We start from the raw sequence: 19615 nt of genomic DNA on the forward strand, positions 1-19615 counted from the left end.
GGTGGATTTAGGTCTACAGTGGACTCTTTCTTAAAAAATAATGCTGTAACTTGCTTATATTTAGAGAGAGAACATAAAAAAAATAATAATTTCATACATTCTAAAACATGAAAAATTTAATTTTTTTTAAAAAAATTTTCAATTTATTCTGAAGTTTGAATAAGCTCCTCGCGCTAAATTTTTTCGTAAATCTAAAGATTATTTGTTAATTTACTCTTCAAATTGTAGGGAAAGAATTTACTCATTTTTGTACTAATTTCCTTACGGAGTAGAAAAAGCAAGTTTCGGCAACAACATGAAAATCGTCCCTCTATCAACGTAACATTGAGATGACTATAAAATATGCTGTGGCACCTTATTTTGAAATTTTTTCTTAACAAGTCTAGAGAGTGTGTCAAAAAGGTTTCATGGAATAGTCATCAAAATTACAACGCATGGAACTATTTCAATTTCCAGTTCGATGCAAAATTTTTGTTTTCAGAAACACTACATAAAACACTCACAATAACAAGTTTTTGTAATAAAAAGCAAAATAACACTAATACTGTCAAATTTTTTACAAATTCTTATGGTTTTAACGCTTTTTTATATCATTTAATTAATATAAAATGGTCAAAATTAGAAAATAGATTTTTCGAGAGATTTTCACGATTTTGGGAGTCCACTGTAGCCTTAAAGGACTTGTACTGTAGTATATCTACCACTACAAAAATGTAATTCCAATTCACTAGTATATAAGACACGTTAACTCGATTCTATGGCGGGGTACCTTTTCATATACGAAGGCTGACACTGTCGTTAATTATCATTCCCACATTGGTGACCCGGACGTAATGTGAACGCGCCAAAATTGACCGAAACTCCCACTACGATTTGAGCACACCTATTTCGATGGATGACCCACATTGAACAATTGACTTGTTACTTGTGGTTGCGACATTATCCACCTCCTCGCGGTGTTGCTACTCAGTCTCGTTCACACACAACGCATACACTCGACTGCTAAAGGCAAGATAGGAGAGACCCTAACCGTGAACATAATACAGCTCTTCTCAGAAAACAGCAATAAATCAACTAGTACATCAAATTCTATCACCGATATTATTATGCTGGGGATTGTCGCTAGTTATCATCTCCATAGACTCATAATAAAGATTTTGAAAGATCCAATCCTCAAATATGGAAACACATGTCTCCAAAGATAGGAATGAAAAGCAACTGAAATGTCTGGTGGTATAACTAACTGTAGGGGATCGCTATTAGGACAGGCGAGGTGCGTGCTATTCCTGTTTCCATAGGGGGAGTTCTTCCCCTAGACAAACTATACTTAAAATAAAAGTGTTACATTATTTGGTAGAATATTTTTGCAAATTGTTCGGGAATGTACTCTGTAAACTAACACGTGATGTCAAAAGATTTTTCGAGTCTTGTTAAACTTAACAAAATATTAATATATTTTTTATTCTAAAAGCGGTAAATAAGGTATATTGCTTTTAAATGTTCCGAATATTTTAGGGAAAAAATACGAGAAAAGGAAATCCTACTTGACCAGCGAATTTTGCTAAGTGAAAAAAATTTCAAAAACTACCAAAATGATGATTTAAAATAGAATTCATTAAAAATCGTTTCTTAAACAAATAATATGTTTTATTTAGAATATTATATCTTAAGAGGACAGCCAGTTGTAAATTAACAAATTTAAAATAAATTAAAACTCTTATTAGAAATTTTAATGTTCTTTTAATATATTATGTGTCTACTAAATAGGTAGAGATTAATTTATGAAGGCATTAAGAAAAATGAGAGAAAGTCTTACTTTGTTGGTCGGGCATGTTTTCTTCTAGACATGGTGTATGTACACAGCTTTCGTCTCTATCTTTTCTTGAGTAAATAACACAAACGATTTACGACGCTGATAAAGCATACAATGATAAAGCATTTAATTTTTACTCAACAATTATGGAAATCTTACTTCTTTTCGAGACAGGAAGAGAAAATTATACTTTTAATCCTTTCATTTTCAATAATAAACGAATGGAGGATCACAATTTTTCATTCTTTTTTCTAATAAAATTACACTCCCGGGCCAAATTATTAGAGGCATTATAAGATTCTATGTAAAATCTTAATTATCGGGTGATACTATAAAACTATTGTTTTTACGCCACTGAAACCGGTTTGCGTTTGTTTCCGTTCGTGTATCAATTGGTTAAATTAGACGATATATGATATAAATTTGACGATTGCATAAATTAGACGATATATTTTATAAATATAGAATGTTTTTTATATCCGGCATTATATTAGTGTATTAAAATAATTAGACCAAATTAATAGACGCACCGTAGTGTTTTAATAATGACATGTTTTGCGCGATATTTTTATATTTAAATATTCATGTAACGGGCTTTTATTCGGGAGAATTTTTATATAATTCCCATCTGTATTTATTTTTAACATATTTCATAACAACTAGGAGGCTTCGCACAGCTCGCTGGCCCTCGCCAACCCCGGAACTTTGCAATCCGATGCTCGCTTTGCTCGCTCATTGGATACGTTCTTAACGTCTAGCTTTTGTATACTTTTTTGAACACTGAAGTTCCGAAAACTTTTCACTGTAGAAAATTCTAAACCTATACATTTCAATATTAATTTGAAATTGCAAACAGTTATCATATTTTTCTTAATCACACTATTCTAAATTTCAGTTGTTGAGAAAAGTAACTGTTGTAAGTTTTGTTTTAAAGTCTTTCCCACCAGAGGGCTAAAACCATGTGTTGTAAAACAATATGAAATAGTACTGGGATGTAAAGCATCGGCTTCGAAGAAGATAATTTTGTGAGAATTTTTTTGATAATTCGGTGAGAATTCACCCGATTAGACATATGATGCTCACTGCGTGCTCTTGCGCGCCGAAGCCTATCGATTAAAACGTATTAGCGTTTTATATAATGTAGATTAGCCATATGATGCTCACTACGTGCTCTTGCGCGCTGAAGCCCATCAATTAAAAATGAAAACTGTTGCCAACGCGAGAAAAGAAATATCATCGGTTTTATTGATACATACGTATTAGCGTTTTATATAATATAGATGTTAACCAAGTGATAGACAAACGTAAATAAGTGCAAACCAGTTTCAGCTCCGTAAAAACAATAAAAGTTTATAGTACCTGATAATTACGATTTTACATAGAATCTTATAGTGCGTCTAATAATTTGACCAGAGACATCTATACAACTCTGCTCACATCGAATATTTGTCGGTTTATAGATTTTTGAGAAATATCTTTTTGGAGTCATTCTTTACGTTTAAAAAAATTTTTTTAGCATCATCCAAATCGATTTTCATTAGTTTAAGTTGTAATAAAGTTAAATTAAGAAAATCTAAAGACAGTCAAGAATGACATCTTTTTATTGACTCAAAAACATCATTTTATTGATTTACATTTTTGGAAACCTATAGAAGTTATAAAAATAATCAGGCACCATTCTTCTTATCTAGTAAAGCAACCCTTTTATTCTCAATCTTTCTAAAATGTATTTTTCTGTAAAATATATACTAGGAATATAATATCCGTAAAGCATGGAATAACTCGAGAAATATTATCAAAATGTATATTTAGTGATCCCTAACCCCTTTAAAGTATACATTTCTATCGTAAATTTGACTGAACTTGACAGCCGTATTTAACACTATAATCCCTGCTCCACCGCTGAGGACTACCGAAGGACTCGAGCTCAGTATTGCTTTCAAAATAATTCCTATAATAATTAAACATTTTGAATATTTTCATCGAGTAACGGGTGCTTATAGAGATTTTAAACAATTTGTAGCCCAGTTCTATTTTTATCGATGACAGCAACATTTTTTGACCTAATTGCAAAAACCCGTAGTTCATAGAGGAATACTTTTTTTTTTGTTGAACAACCAGCAATAAAAAACGGGGGGAAATAATAATCTTGAGGTGAGGTATGGGGTTTAGTATTATTATTTCATTCATTTGTTTCCTAATACGATGTTTATTTCTTGTATAACTTGACCATTTTAATGTTTTTCGGACACCCTGTATATTTAAACGAGTTTTTTCCCATTATTCGGGTTTTAATGCCGATCTTCATTAAAAAACGAGGGAACTGAAAAAGTGTGTTTCTGCATCAATGAAAAGTCTTTGAATTAAAATGTTGAATACTTCAAGAAACCAAATATGATTGATTAGCAAACCAGTAGTTTTCTATAAACAGAAAAATAATTTCAGTCCAAGAAATGACTTCCCATAATAAACCTCTGATGGACTCCGATTAAAACTCGTTGGGCAGCACTGGCAAGAAGAAATATTTTAATTTCTCCAGGAAATTTAACGATTTCTATTTTTGAACCGTCGTTGAACAGCTGTTTTGGGTTTACGATTACTAATGTTCAACTCCTTGTAATTTTGAACTCAATCCAGAAGACAAGGAAGCTCCTTCATTGAAAGAAAGCCTTCTTGGAGGACTTTTTGGTGGAATTAGCCCGTATTGGCGTTACATGGGGAGGAAGACCACGAGAACCTCCCATGGTTAGCCTGACGACAAAGGGACTCTAACCTCTGATCCGTCTACCACTGAGGATATTTCACGTCAGCACTGTGGTCGGTGAAAGCCGGATGCGTATCGACCAGTCATTGCCGGGGCTCGAAACCGGTTGACCTCATTGGAAGACTCTATCCCCAGAGCCATCGCGGCTCTTAACGATAGTTAAGAAATATTTTAAAATTAAAAGGGAGAAAAACATAAAGTAAAAATTTATCTAGAAGATTTAGCATTGAAGGTGAATTTTAAGCTACGTGTTCTTAAAAAAATTTTTTTTGATATGTTTTCTTAGTCAATTATACAGGGTGATTCTAAAAAGATGGGCAAAATTTTAGGAGGTGATAGTACACAGCCAAGCAAACAATTTTTAACTTTTATCAAACAATGCATGGTCGAAAGCAAAGCGCAAAGGTGCTGGCGCATTTGGAAAGTTGTTGATGCAAGCGTGAAAGCTCTATTCCCGTTGCGAGTTACTGCGCTGTGAGTTGTTATTTGCATATTATGGGAACAAGAACAGCTCGTATGCAAATTTTTTGTCACGATTCATACATAAAAGCTGCTGATTCGAGTGCTATAATGTCAAAAAATATTTAAAAAATAATTGGCTTTTTGTGGGGACAGCTGAAGGCTCTTATGTATGAGACTCCCATTGAATCTGCAGAAGAACTTGTCGCCAAGCTTTCGGCCGCTGCAGGGTAAGTTCGTGATGGTGTGTTTCAAAATGTTCGCCTATCTTTTCTTCGCCGTTGTACTGCGTGCATAGCCGCTGCCGGCCACTGTTTTGAACACTTATTGTAATCACATGCCATTAAATTTTGCTTTTATAACTTAACTTCATCGTTCTTTGTGTGTTTTTGCCTCATATAAGAACATAAACTTTGACGCCCTCTAGCGGTTTTGCGTTTTGTTTTCGACCATGCATTCTATGATAAAAATTGTTTGCTTGGGTGTGTACTATTACTTACTAAAGTTTTGCCCATCTTTTTAGAATCACCCTGTATAAGACACCGAATAGGAAAAAAGATATAAAAATTGATGATCAATGATTGAAATATCTATTTAAAGTGTTGTGATCACATTCTTCGTCAGTCTGAGTGTTCGCCATTCCAATGAGGTGAACCCAGTTCAAAACTCAGCGAAGTCTGGTCTATATGAATTCTGGCTGACCACAGTGCCGATACAAAATATCCACAGTGGTAGACGGATCATGGTAGAGAGTCCCATGTGCTCTCCGTGTAAAGCCTCCGGTTAGTTCCATCAAAAATTCTTCCACGAAGGCTCTCCCAATACTTGTCATCTCAATTGGGTTCAAGATTGTGGATATCTCTAGTCGTAAACTCGACAGAAAAAAAAGACTGCCCAACGATTCAATAAATCTAGTCTGTTTATTTCAGAGGATTGGACAGACATATAATTATTTTTACAGCATCGAAATTTTTTACACCAATACTATATGTAAATAGAGACGTCTCTATATATGATACATTAAAAAAAAAAAGTTGTTAACTATAATTGTAATAAAGTAATTTTAGTTAACTACAAAGAAAATGTAGTTTTTCCGACACTGCTATTCATGTTGTGAAACATTACTTTGGAAGTAATTCTCAAAACAGCGTTTGTGGGGAGTGAGTAGTTAACCTATGAAAAGATACTCCACCACAGAATGTTTGATATCAGTAGGAACTCAGTATTTGGCCCGAAGTCCCACCAACTGATTCGTCGATTCTAGTAGGTCGTAAACTGTTAGTCATGTTTCCTATAAGAAATGGGATAAAAAAAGTATATCACAGCGGTGAACTGTGACGTCAGGATAGAGAAAATCCTGGGAGAGAGTGAGTCCCCATTCAGTTATGGGACTCTGGAAGTAGGGAACGTAGAAGCTTAATAAGCTCTTCGTCCTTCAAAAGTTCTTTCATCTCCTTGAAGAGCTGCAAAAATCTGGTGGCGTTGTCGGTATAGCTTTCACGGGATGAGACTTCCTTGCTTTCGGCGCTTTCCTGGGTCTTGCACCGCAGCCCGTAAAACAGGCTGGGTGCTCACCATTACAGTTGACGCAGGTGGCTGGGGTTGTCCTCGGCTTTGTACACTGGTACGCATTTCATGCAGGCGGGATTGGTTGCAGGGCAGTTTCGTTGCGTATGTCTAAATTGTTGACATCGGTAGCACTGGATCTGGTATTTTCCTCCTCTGAAGCGTTCAACTCTGACTGTGGCTTCTCCAGAACTGAGCTGATGTTAAAAATATTTCTAGAAGCACTGTTGTCCGATTGGATGACCAGAAAAATTGGGAGGGGCCTAAGCTCCTGGCCACTCCTTCTTTTAAGCTGTACTATCTTCTCTGGTAGAAGTTCAAAATTTTTGAGATCTTTTTCCAAGACTGGAATTTCCGTATCTGATTTCAGTCCTCTGATGAGAGTTTTCAGTTTTTTAGGAAAAGTGTCCATAGTTGTGGTGGGAGTAGCTGTGGTTTCTGCCGAAGCGGCATTCACCTCAGGCTCTGCCGGTACTGGGTCCGCTGGGATGGCGGGAGCTGGGCCTTGACCGGTTTGCATCGTTTCCGATGGAGTAGTAGTCTTGGTCTCCGGCTGGGTAGAGAAATCTGAAGGAGAGCAGTTGCCTTGGATCGTGAGAGTAGACTCGATAGGCTTGACTTTGGCTTTCTTCTTCTTTTTCCTCTTTTTAGCTGGAGGTTCTGTGGTGTTTTCAGTATCGGAGGCAGTGCCCACGGCACTAAGTTCCATTTTATCTGTCACTGGGGTGGGATTGGGCTCTGGGACTCGAGTGATGATATCTTGAGTTGTCTCGGGTTCCTCTTTTTCCTTCTGTTCAGGCAATGGATAGTCCTTTCGGAGTTCGTGATAGTATCTACTGGCAACTCAAATGACACATAGTATTCTTTTAAATTCGTTGTAAATATTACCATATTCACATGATTTAAGAAATTCAGTGAATAAGTCTTTTGTAGAGTTCACCTCTTCCAAACTAAATTGCATGTAGAAGCCTACAGTATCGGGATGGTTATCTGGTATGTATCTCCGAGGAATCTTACTAGCTGCAATGACTACCTCAAATGACGGGTACTCAAAAACATCGATGTATTCTCCATCCGAGTCGGCCGGTTTAGATTATGGTCGGCTAGGCGGTAACACCTTTCCGCCGCGAGCGGTTCTGTTGTAAGGCATAATTACGGAGCAGGGGAAACACATCTTTACTCGATCACGTCTTGAGCGTCTCCTCTCTCGCCACCACAGAATTGAATGTCTTATGTACTAGTAAAGTGGAATTTTATTTTTGTAGTGGTAGATTCATTTCTAAAATAAAGAAACTCTTTGAAATGAAGGTTTTTGTAAAGTTCAAGTATAATATTTGAACCAATTTTAATGTAAGATAAAATTTATGGTTATTAACGAACATTCAAAGCTTTCAGACAAAATCGGTCGATTAGCTTCTGAGAAAAAGTTCAGAACAGTTGTGACAAAGGGGGAATGAAATCATTTGTATTTTGTAATTTAAAATGACATAGTGACCCGGACGTGATGTAAACATGCCTATCTCGACAGAAACTCCCATTTTGTTTTGAACACGCCTGCTTCGATGGACGATCCATATTGAATAGTTGATATGCTTCTTGTGACTAGGACATTATCCACACTCTCGCACTGCTGCTAGCTACGAAAAATTCTTATCCTTGCTGACTTTAGGGCGGAATTCAGCTAAATTTTCGCAATTACGATGGCTCAGTTAAGCCAATCAAAAGCCCGTATTTTTTTGTAAACATATTGCATTTTGCAATACGTAAAAATAAAGGCGTTTGATTGGTCAAATTTGCACATCGTAATTGCGAAAACTTCGTAGAATTCTGCTCAAGAAAGCCATGAATTTACGAGATATAGAGTTTTTTGTGTTCATATGATAGATTAATGAAGAAGTCAACATAAAACTGACGGATTTTACACTATACTGAAATTTTGTTTTAAAAAAGTGCATTAAAGAAGGAAACGTAAAATAAACTTTCTATTCGATTTGGAGGCCCCTCTGACGTGGGGTCCCAGGGCAACTGCCCCGTATGCTCCTGCCTTAGTTAGGCTCTGGTAGTAGTAGGGAAGGATCTTTCGGTATTTCTGGTATCTTTTATCAAATTCTTCTACTGAAAATATACCACCGAAAATTTATTTTCTAAACCACAGGAGAATTACACAAACAGCTTTATGATTACAGAACTGCAATAAATGATGCAACTATCGAAATAATAATTGTTCATCCATGGCACTGAAACACAACTCCTAACATAGCATTTCATGCTTGTCTAGCAAACAAATACCAGCAAGAATTTTAACCTGGGAAGACTGCTATCTCATAATGTTCAAGCTAAATAAAATTTGACTTTCATGTTTTCTTTTTTTTTTTTTTTTTTTAAAGTATGTTAATGTTTACCTTCGAATCTTGCAATACTTAAAAATTATTATGCGTAAAACAACCAGTTTGTAAGGAAATAATTCCATAAGTGGAATATTGTCAGAACTGTTTTCAAATTTGGGTTGTTTTGATAATACAATGAGATTCAGTTCCCCCATAGATTTACTAGGGAATGTAATCCTAATGAATATGTAAAGAAGTTTTACTTCTACCATGCTTTACAGAGTATGGAAGAATCATTATTGTGAAGACAGCAATCATCCAAATGACACTACAATCGAAGTGTTTTCGTTTAAAAATTGGGGAAAATCTTACAACTTATCTCCATGAATTCTTAACTCGCATGCAAAAAGGGAATTATTATTTCTTATAACTTGTTCAAAAAATAGGTTGAGGGATTTCACCAGTTCTCACGCTGGGAAAATTTAAAATGTTAATTCTAGCATAAATGAAATTAAATAATTAAAATGACAGATGTAAATAATAAATTTCAGAATACATTTCTTTTGAGTAATACATTGAGGAAGAGAATTTAGTTAAAGAAATAATATAAAAAGATTTCTTATATATTTATATATATTCTTCAAGAAACATTGGTTAGATGTTTGTTGATCTAACCTCACTTACACTATGTTTCCCAATAAGAAGCATGCAAAATACACTTTTTTATTTACTCTCAGTTAATCACTCTGTTTGAATTCTGTGTTAGTGGTTCCTTTTCAAGATTCCATTTTATTTTTAATAGCACACAAAAACATGCTTTGGACAAAGAAACTGTTTTACAGTAAGACTTTGAAAGTTTTTCAAAATTTGAAAGCTAAAATTTAATGTATTTCTTGTGGAACAGATTTAAATTTTTATCTACCCCATATTGAAGGAGAATTTATAAGAATTGATGGCTCAGGTGCAGTTTTTATAATTATATATTAATGATATTCTAATACTTATTGATGATTTGATATATGTATATATTAAATTCATTAATGTATTTACTTTGAAAATATGAATGAAATTGCTTTTCAATATTGAATTTCTTAAATGGAACCTGTTTGTTTAACCAATCCAGCATCTCAAATCTACTTCTGTGATTACCTTAAACATATGCCTAATATATATATTAAATATTCTAAAATAGTTATGGCAGATGAATTTATTACTTAAATAAATAAATGAAATAATTTTTTCCGTTTTATCGATCTTTAAATATTAAACTGATATTTAAAGTTATTAAAACTGAGTTTTTTTTTTAAGCTCATTTAAATAAACCGGAACTAAAATAACTGAATAAATTAGTTATTCTGATTTAAAACTAAACTGAATAAAACAGAATGAATAAAGTATCTTTCCAAAAATAGACTTTTCATACATGCTTATTTAAATATTAATAAAAAAAATTAATATTTTATGGGTTTGCTATGGCTAACAATAATTAAAAATACCAATTATACCCTAAAGCTGTTGATAAAGCCATAATAATATTTGTTGCAGTTGTTAACAAATTATCACTCACAACTGTGTAATCAGAGGCTATGTAATAACAACTCGTGTAGATTTTATTAATTACATCGCAACTCTAGTTTGGAATGACTAGTCAAATCCCAAATATCAGAATTTTTGGAGTAAATCTGCAGCACTATCTACGTATGTTCAAACTAGATTACAACCTCAATGCAATAAAATATTATTGTAAAAAAATCAATCTAATATACATATAGCAAAACTCGCAAGTGTGAGATCCTTAAAATTTATCCTCAAAGGCTTTATGTTGTTCAGGGGTAATTGTGAGCCCAAGTCAGAATTCCGGAAATTTTCTTGAGTTAAAAAAAAAAAAAGTTTAAATTGAAAAAAAATTTAAACAAGGTTTTTTCCTTTTTCTCAATATTTCTTAGTTTATTTAAAATATATTTAAATTTTACACATACCTATGATGACCTGGAGAAGTAATTAAAATTTACAAATATGTCTTTCTTTCTTGAGTTTATGATTATAGCAACTATTTACTGATAAAAAATGAATATTAATCATGAACATAAGCTTATAAAGTATCTCACTGGCTCTCCCTTACAAACAAATAAAATAAACTGTGTTTAAGTTCCACCTTCGAAAATTTGATTTCCGGAAACTTCTGTGATCAATGATTTTTTGAAACATCTGGATCTCCGGATCACTGTTAGCGAAAAATCTGGATTTTTTCCGGAGCACAATCAGCCCTGGTTGTTTAAATTTAAGTGAAATTTTATACACAGTGGAGTCACAGCAATTTTCCTCCATTGTTTACTTTTTAAAAATAAAACTTAAAATAATCAGTAGTGCCTGCTACTCTGCTGAAGGGTTTCTGCTTTGGGGAACAAGTGATTAATATCCCAATGTTCTTAATTAAATAAAGATGAGGGGAAAAAAAAGAAATTCTATTTCAACTTAAATCCAGTATTTAGTTTAACTTCTAAAGGAAGATCCTAAAATTAATCTTAAGAAGTAATTAGAAGCATAAAATGCATTTTAATCATTGATGTTCATATATTGAAAGGAAAAAATTTTCCTTTCAATGAATTTCCTTTCAATATATTAATATAATATTTTTTAAATGAACTTGGACCAATAAAAGTAAATTCCGTCTTATTTTATCAATAGAATAAAACTTTTTATCATGTTCTTGAATAAATAAATCAAGTATATAAAATTAGTTTATAAATTCTCTATCAATATTAGACTCACTCAATTTATCCTTTAAAAAGACTATGCTGTGAGATTTGTTAACTTATTATTGTAATTTGATTGAGTACTTTAATTTTTAATGTTTTATGTTAGTAATGATAAATAAGTTCCTACAAAAATTAATGTCTTTTTATTATTGCTATTTTTCTATTATCATGTATACGAATGAAAAATGTATGTAGAACGAGTTTTCAAATTATTTTTTTTTAAGTCCCAGTTTTTCAAGCTCTTTAGTTTTGAAAAAAAAAGCCATAATTTAATGCCTTGAATGTAAAATTAAGCTACAATAAAGTACTCGAATTATTTCATTTTCAAACTTAATATGATTTTGATATGTCTTATTATTTAAATAAGACAAATCAAATTATGGTTAAATACCTTGAGCTAATTATTTTCTTCCTATTTATATATTGGAAGAAGTGTAACAATATTTTATACTCATACTACTTTAGTGATGATTTTATCATTTAATATAGTACTACGATGTTTCAAAAATATAATATTGATTAATACCCATGATATTTATGAACATAATACATTCTTAAAACCAAAAAAAGAAGGGTTAACTTTCTGTTATACATAAATAAAACTAGAATAGGTAGAAATAAAGTGACACCATTCATGCTTTTCAGTAGTTAGTGTTTTAATTTTATTTATATTCTTAACATATTTAACCTTAACACATAAATTAATTTAAAATTATTAACTTATAAGTCACAAATGTTTACTGAATTTAAAGACTGACTTGGCAAATTGTGGCTTACAATTTTTAGGGTTCCTATTATACAAATTTATGTACTAATAATTACTAACTGTATGCAAAATTGTTCACATAACTAAATATTATTCTTAACTTAAATCAAACACAAATGATCCAAGTGTGAAAACAATTTATTCGAATTCTTTATGAATTAAGGATGAATATAGGAACTTCTCCTAATTATAAGATAATTGAAAATAATAAGACAGTTATCATGAATACAAATCATAAAAGCAATCATTACAAAGTCATTCATATACATAAGTAGCAACATTTAAACATGTGGCAGTGAGCACATTAGGATCGAATTAACATTAACCCAACACATAAACATATATTGCAAATCTGTATTTCAATTTAACATCAAAAATTAAAACAAGCTCAAGCCTAAGTTTAGCAACATGATAAAATATTAAACATTTCAACCTTATTATTAATTTTTAAGTTAGTGCTGGCATTAAAATACTAAAACCGGAATAAAAATGAAAAAAAGCATAAAATGCACCATGAAACACAAAGTGAAAATAAATAAATTATCGGTATTTTAGTATAGTATCCCGAAAAGGTTTTCATGACTACCTTTTTGTATTTCTTGGAGGTGGGCTACAATTAGCATGGTCTGTGGAGAAAAAGTATTTTGTCATCTACATAACTTATAATTTGAAACGGCACATGAACGTTTCTGTCTCAAAAAGTAATTTTTATTTGTGTGTAGCTCGAAAATAAAATTATTTTAATAATCTTTTTACTCAAACGCATTTCTTGTCAGTGATTAATTTCACACCCTCACTTGACCAATGGGATAATGCATGTAGGTAAATGAAATCTATTTATAAATTCACTAAATAATTGTTTCATTTTATTTCTTGAAATGAATTCTGAAAGCTGCTAATTAATAGTTTGCTTAAACAGGTTTGAGTCATATTTTTCTTTTTATTGTTAAGGTACTTTTTTGGCTTGTGGTATAAGAAAACTCGTTCAAAATATATCAATTGCAATATCTTCTCTTTTTGAACCAGTATATTTGCTAAAAGCTGTACAGATGCCAGTTAATTTTATTTTAGAAAATTGATGACAAGAAAAACACTTTTAGATAAATTAGTAATTTATTTCTAACTTATTTTTGGGGGGCTAAGCCCTCTGTTCGCTGCTGCTCACCAATCCCAACGATTGCTTTGCAATATTGTTCCCTGGCGTAAAAAAAGTTTTTTCTACGAAAGTTTAAGAAATTATTCTCATTAAGTAATAAGAAATCAGTCTGCTTTGTCTTCACTTCTTATGTTCAAACATTTCCTTATCTTTCTATTAACATCTATTAGTGAACACAATTTTGCGTATAGCAACCATTTTTTAAAATAACATTTAAAATTAAAGGTATATTGTAATTAAAAATTTGGTGAGTGCACAATCGTAATGAAAATTTTTTATTTACCATACAGGCTGTTATATTAAATACAATTTGTGTATGCATCACATTGGGCATGACTCTTAATCATTTAACAAATCTGTGCAACTGAAATTTATAAAACTATATTGATTTAATATGCACCACAAATAATTGTAAAATGTAGACACCGGTTTAAATAAGTTTGCCTAAAAATGCATTGTATTAAGTAATATCATAGAATTACATTATAATGAAGAAACAATTCTTTCAGTTTTTAACTCTTAATTTAAAAAGCAATCAAAATAAATATTACTGGTAAATACTTTTAAATTATGAATGCAAATATATTTTATAGGAAAATGATTCTTTTATCCTGATGACAACCAAAAATATATGAAAATTAATAAGGGAAAACTGGATGTGATCTTCCGTTAAAAAAAATACAACATTAAATGGAAAACTTTGTTAGACCATTCTGTTCGTATTTTATAGAGATTTATAGCACGTTATTGAAAAGGTGTATTAAAGTAACAATTTCTGATTTAATATTGTTCCCATTTCTAATCAGATTTTTGATGCATTTGAAGCATAAGACTTTTCAACTATTTCCTCGAATTTTGTACCATCATAAGATTTTTATATATAGCTTGATATTTTCTATTCTAATTAATAGAAAGGTGTTACGTAATATAATTCAACAAAAATACTGGTATAATAAAATTTATAGTTTAAATTTTATCAAGAAATTGTTGTTACAAAAATACAGCAATACATAGTAGAGAACTTGAAAGGATAAAAGTGTGCAAGGACTTCTAAAAAAAATGGAAATTTTGTGAAATATGTAAAACACGTATAGGGAATTTAGATATCTTTTTTTTTAATATAATAATTAATAAAGAGAATTGAAATACAAAAACTGTATTACACAAATATCAAAATCAAGAGCAACATTTTTCATTAAAAAAAGAAATGCAGTAGGGAACCGATTATCTGGAACGATCGAGACCATCGTTATTCCGGATAACTGATTTTTCCGGTTTTCTGAAGTCGTTTTTTTATTGTTAAACCCAACTAAGAAAAAAAAATAATCGGAAATAATCTTAAAAAGAAGAAAAAACGATAAAGTAATACACTAATGATTATTTCCAAAATGATGGTAAGGTAAACATCTTTCAAAAAAGAAAGGAAAATCCTAATATCTTATGAGGAGAAAAAAAATTTTTTTTAAAAAGAGGGGAAACTTTATCGAATTTCATTCCGGTTTCCTGAATTCCGGATAATGGGTTCTGTACTGTAATAGATAAAAAAAAAAAACTTTTTAACAAAATTGATATTTTTATTTATAAAAAATAAAATAAAATATAAGTATAATTAAAGATAGTAATTGAAGTCTCAAAATGATTGCTATAAATGAAATGGCATTTTCATTCAATTTAATTTCGAAGTGAGACATTCTCAAGTAAATGATTAGCTAAATGAAGAATCAATTTTGCTTGGAATTGTTTCAAGAGCTGTGCGAGTTGGTTGAAGTTTATCTAAAATAGAGAGAAATTAGAATTTTTGATTAAGCAAGGATCTCTGAATGTTGTGCTCTATTTGTCAGGATCTTGAATGTTATGCTGCTAGAATTGTCCTTTAAACCTACCTTATACGTTTGAATTAAGTAATAAAAGATAGTCTGTAGAACTTTGCCTTAATGACAAAGAAAGTAACTATTATTTCTTAAACATGCTATTTATCACTAGGCCATTCAATGCAATGGCCAACCAAATAACATATAATTGACAAAAAAAAAAAATAATAATAATAATAGTTTTTCGCCTACCTCTCAAAATGCAAAATAAATGTGTATTAATTAAAGTACTTATAACTGAGATAGACTTCTCAAAATTGAAACAATAAATAAAAAACTGAATCATATACATAGTGTCATACTTAATAGTGTCAATAGATAATAATGTTTCGGATTAAATTTTAATTACTCCCTCTTTTTATTTTTTAGCAGTCATATCCATAGTACACACAAACCAATGGCAGTTTCATTTTCACAGCCTATTAGTGTATATATCGAATAAACAACAAATTTACAACAGGTCAATTTACTATTTTACAGACCATTTAACATGTATATGATAAGACAAAACATTTTTTCACATAAAAATCTTGTTTTGAAATTCGATCTTTCACTTGAAATAAGAAGGCAAGTAACTTACTAACACAACAAAGATGCAAACTTTATTGTATTAATAGTGTTAGGTCATGAATTAAACAAGAGAACATAGCTGCCAACCTTTCCTGAGATATCACATAGAAAATATAAATGCAGGTTATTTATTCATAACCTAATAGTTTTCTTGCAGAAAACTATTAGGTTAGACATCCTTCATGGTAATACTATAAAGAAATGGTATAAGGGATTAAAAAAAAAAAAAGGAAAAATTTGTTAACTTTCCAAATTGGTATAGGATTAAACTATTATTGTTGATTAAACAAACATACTTAGAATACTATGAGTGTTCTATATATTTATTTAATAAATAAAAATATAATTACAAATTTCAATTCAAATCTCCGATTGAAAAAAAAAAAGCTACTTATTACAAGGATTTAAACTAAATGTGTAGAAAAATTAAGAGATAACATAAATGAAAGATAAAGGCTGGGATACATAAACTAATAGCATGACTTCTTGCAGAAAACTGACCTCCTTCATGTTAATATTATAAAGAAATGGTATAGGGAAAAAAAATTTTAGAAATTTTTTCATTTCCCAAATTGGTATAGGATTAATTAAACTATTATTGTTGATCAAACATATTTAGAATATTATGAGTATTCTATATCTTAATTTAATAAAATTACAAATTTCAATTCAAACCACTGATAGAAAAGAAAGGTACTCATTACAAGAGTGTAAATGTGTAGAAAATTTAATAGATGAAAAAAATTCAGAAATTTGTTCACTTCCTAAATTGATATAGGATTAATTAAATTATTATTATTGATTAAACATACTCAGAATATTATGAGTCTTCTACATCTTAAATTAATAAAATTATCATTGCAAATTTCAATTCAAATCGCTGACTGGAAAAAAAGATTCCCATTACAAGACATACAAACTTAATGTGTAGGAACATTAACAGATAATATAAATATTAAAGATAAAAGCTGGGATGTTAAAAAGCAATAAAATCAATCTTGAAAATGGACCATTTTAAATTCCCAAAAAATTATATGCTAATGATAATTTCAAACGATTGTTGTCCTATCTTTGTTGGCAGCTATGACAACATTTTTTAAAAAAAATCAAATATTCATTAATTACAAGCATTTCTTACATATAACTCATTTCTTGCATGCAGATAGACTTATAACATTTCTTCACAATACAAGTGGATTATGTATTTATATTGATATGGCATACAGTTTACATTCATAGTGTAAATTAAGTGTTTTCTTTAAGTAAATTAAATTGTTTCAGACATAAAACACTGAATAAATTATAAGAAAGCAAAGATCTAGTAAATAGTAAATTTATAACTGTTTTACTTCTTAATCATTAGAATTTTTAACAAAAAAAAAAAAAAATTCAAAACAATTTTTGAAATATTTTTCATAAAAGTAAAATTAATATTGTATAATAAAAACTTCAGAATAATAGTTATAAACATAACATAAATAACAATTTAACAGAATTTGAACAATGGTAATTTGCTATCAATTTTCTTGATCTAAAATAAAATTTTAGTTTCACAACAAAAAATTTCAATGAAATAATTAAAAATAGAACAAACATATTAAAGCTAAATAGTTGCAAAATATTTGAAATTAATTTTATTAACTGAAACTTATTTTGAATAAACATATTACAGCACATGTAGAATTTTTTTTAATTTCAAAGTTCAACACAAATTTTTAACTATTAACATTGCAATTACAATACAGCTCGATATAAAAAACTATTATTGTTTTCACATACTTTAAAACAAGTATTGCACACAGGATTTTATGAAAACAGAAAATCTTTATAACTAAAATATATACATTCAAAATTCACAGTCATCAATAACCTTTAAATTAACTAATTTCATGACTTAAATTTTTATCTTCCTTTTAAAATATAAATATTTTAATCTCATTTCTATATTACACATAATCTAAACAAACAAAGACTATAAATTAAATTCCATAACTACTTCAACCACTGAACTAAATTATACAATCTTGTATATTACAATAAACTTTTTTCAAATATAAAAAGTCTGAAAAAATATGTACACGTGATATTAAACTCCTTAAAAAAATGTACATAATCTCAAAAGTACCTTTCCAAAACAGCTAAGAGAACTCAAGGGTTAAAGTTGTTGACTCTCTCTTTTGCAAAAGTCTTCGCTTTTCTGCTCTATGTCATCCTGTCTATCATGATTAGGCTTAACACCCATGTCAGCAGAGTAGGCACGAGGACGGCTTGCAACAAATTCTGTCAACGAAGAGCGGGCATCCTCGCTTTTCCTCCTGCTTTTTAGACAAGGTCGAGGCTGATCCTCGTTGAGCAGAGGAGTTTTCTTTTTGAGGATTGGTTTCAGCTCACCATTTGGGTAACTAGCATAGCAGCACTCCTCACTGAAACTAGTCCGTTTCTTGAGAATGGGACGGGGTTTCGACGAACCCCCTCCTCCAGGAGAATCTTCATCAGTACTGACCTTCAGAATGGGACGGATATCAGGGCCACTATTGCAGCTCTCATCTTCACTCGTTGATTTCTTTAAGATGGAGTGAAGGTCAGATTGCTGCCACAGCTCCTTCTCCTCAGAACTCTCTCTGTGTTTTAATATAGAAGGCAAAGTTTTAGAGGATTTATCCTCCGGGGGTGGTTTGAGAATACTATGCAGTTCCTTCTTTTCTTCAATGTATTTCTTACGAAGTATAGAACTAGGTCGCTTTTCACCGTCGGAGCCCACGGAATCACAATTATCATCTGAGATCCTAGCAGCCTCAGAAATGTCCAAATTCTCCAATTTTATAGTACTATCAGCTACTTCTAAGTCATCCTCGCTTCTGCTATCGATGTGTTTAAGTTCAAAAGAGTCATTTAAATTCATACAGCTCAGGATGGGTTCAGCTGCCATCAGAGCACTGGAACAACCATTCTCATTTTCCTTCTCCTCCAAAGATGTATTTTGAGCTTTGTTTTCAGTTGAACTAGAGTTTTTATCACTATTTAATAGGCTGCTTTGATGTTGACTAGCATCACTGTTCTTTAGAGGTGAATTGGACCTATTCACAGGCGGAAGCTTAGACGTATATTTTTTAATTCTCGATCCAGCCAGAGTTCTGAGGCGCGAACCGAATCCAGTCAAATCTCGAGAGTCAAATTCTTGAGCAGAAAGGCATACTTTGTTGGTAGTATTCGCTTCATCTGTTAAAGATTCTAATTCCCCAGCTGAATGTGATAGTTTTTGTTGCTGCAAAGTAGCTGAATGAGCCCTTTTATGCTGTCTAAGTTTTGAATGAGGGCTGTGTGAGGATTTGGGTAGTAATCTAGCTTTAGTAAAAGGAGGGGTATTTTGAAGCACCTAAAGTGAAGAATAAGAAACAACATTAAATTTTTTCACAGGAAAAATGTTTCATGGCATGAATGTAATAACTATCAAGAAAATATTAAAATGTACAAAATGATATAACTTAGTGTTAAATGGGAATTTAACATTTAGTGTAATAACTCTTGCTAATAATATTATAACACTTTTGCACAAGAACTCAC

General features: G+C 31.1%; 2 protein-coding genes across 3 annotated transcripts in view; both read right to left on the reverse strand.

The window, feature by feature from the left end:
- The window catches only part of LOC107450544 (solute carrier family 2, facilitated glucose transporter member 12), a 52521-nt gene extending 50561 nt beyond the window's left edge, over positions 1-1960 (reverse strand). For both annotated transcript variants that reach the window (XM_043041244.3, XM_087168213.1), the window contains exon 1: positions 1817-1960. In XM_043041244.3, coding sequence (XP_042897178.2) covers positions 1817-1832 — 16 coding nt within the window. In that variant the 5' untranslated portion in view covers positions 1833-1960. The remainder of the gene's footprint in view (positions 1-1816) is intronic.
- Positions 1961-18153: 16193 nt separating this feature from the next.
- LOC107441251 (uncharacterized) overlaps positions 18154-19615 on the reverse strand; it is a 46628-nt gene continuing 45166 nt past the window's right edge. The window contains exon 9 of the mRNA XM_087168871.1: positions 18154-19427. Within this exon, the coding sequence (XP_087024997.1) occupies positions 18207-19427 (1221 nt within the window). The 3' untranslated portion in view covers positions 18154-18206. The remainder of the gene's footprint in view (positions 19428-19615) is intronic.

Source organism: Parasteatoda tepidariorum, chromosome 7 (assembly GCF_982258835.1).
Source record: "Parasteatoda tepidariorum strain Cologne lab strain chromosome 7, Ptep-v5.0, whole genome shotgun sequence".
NCBI lineage: Eukaryota > Metazoa > Arthropoda > Arachnida > Araneae > Theridiidae > Parasteatoda > Parasteatoda tepidariorum.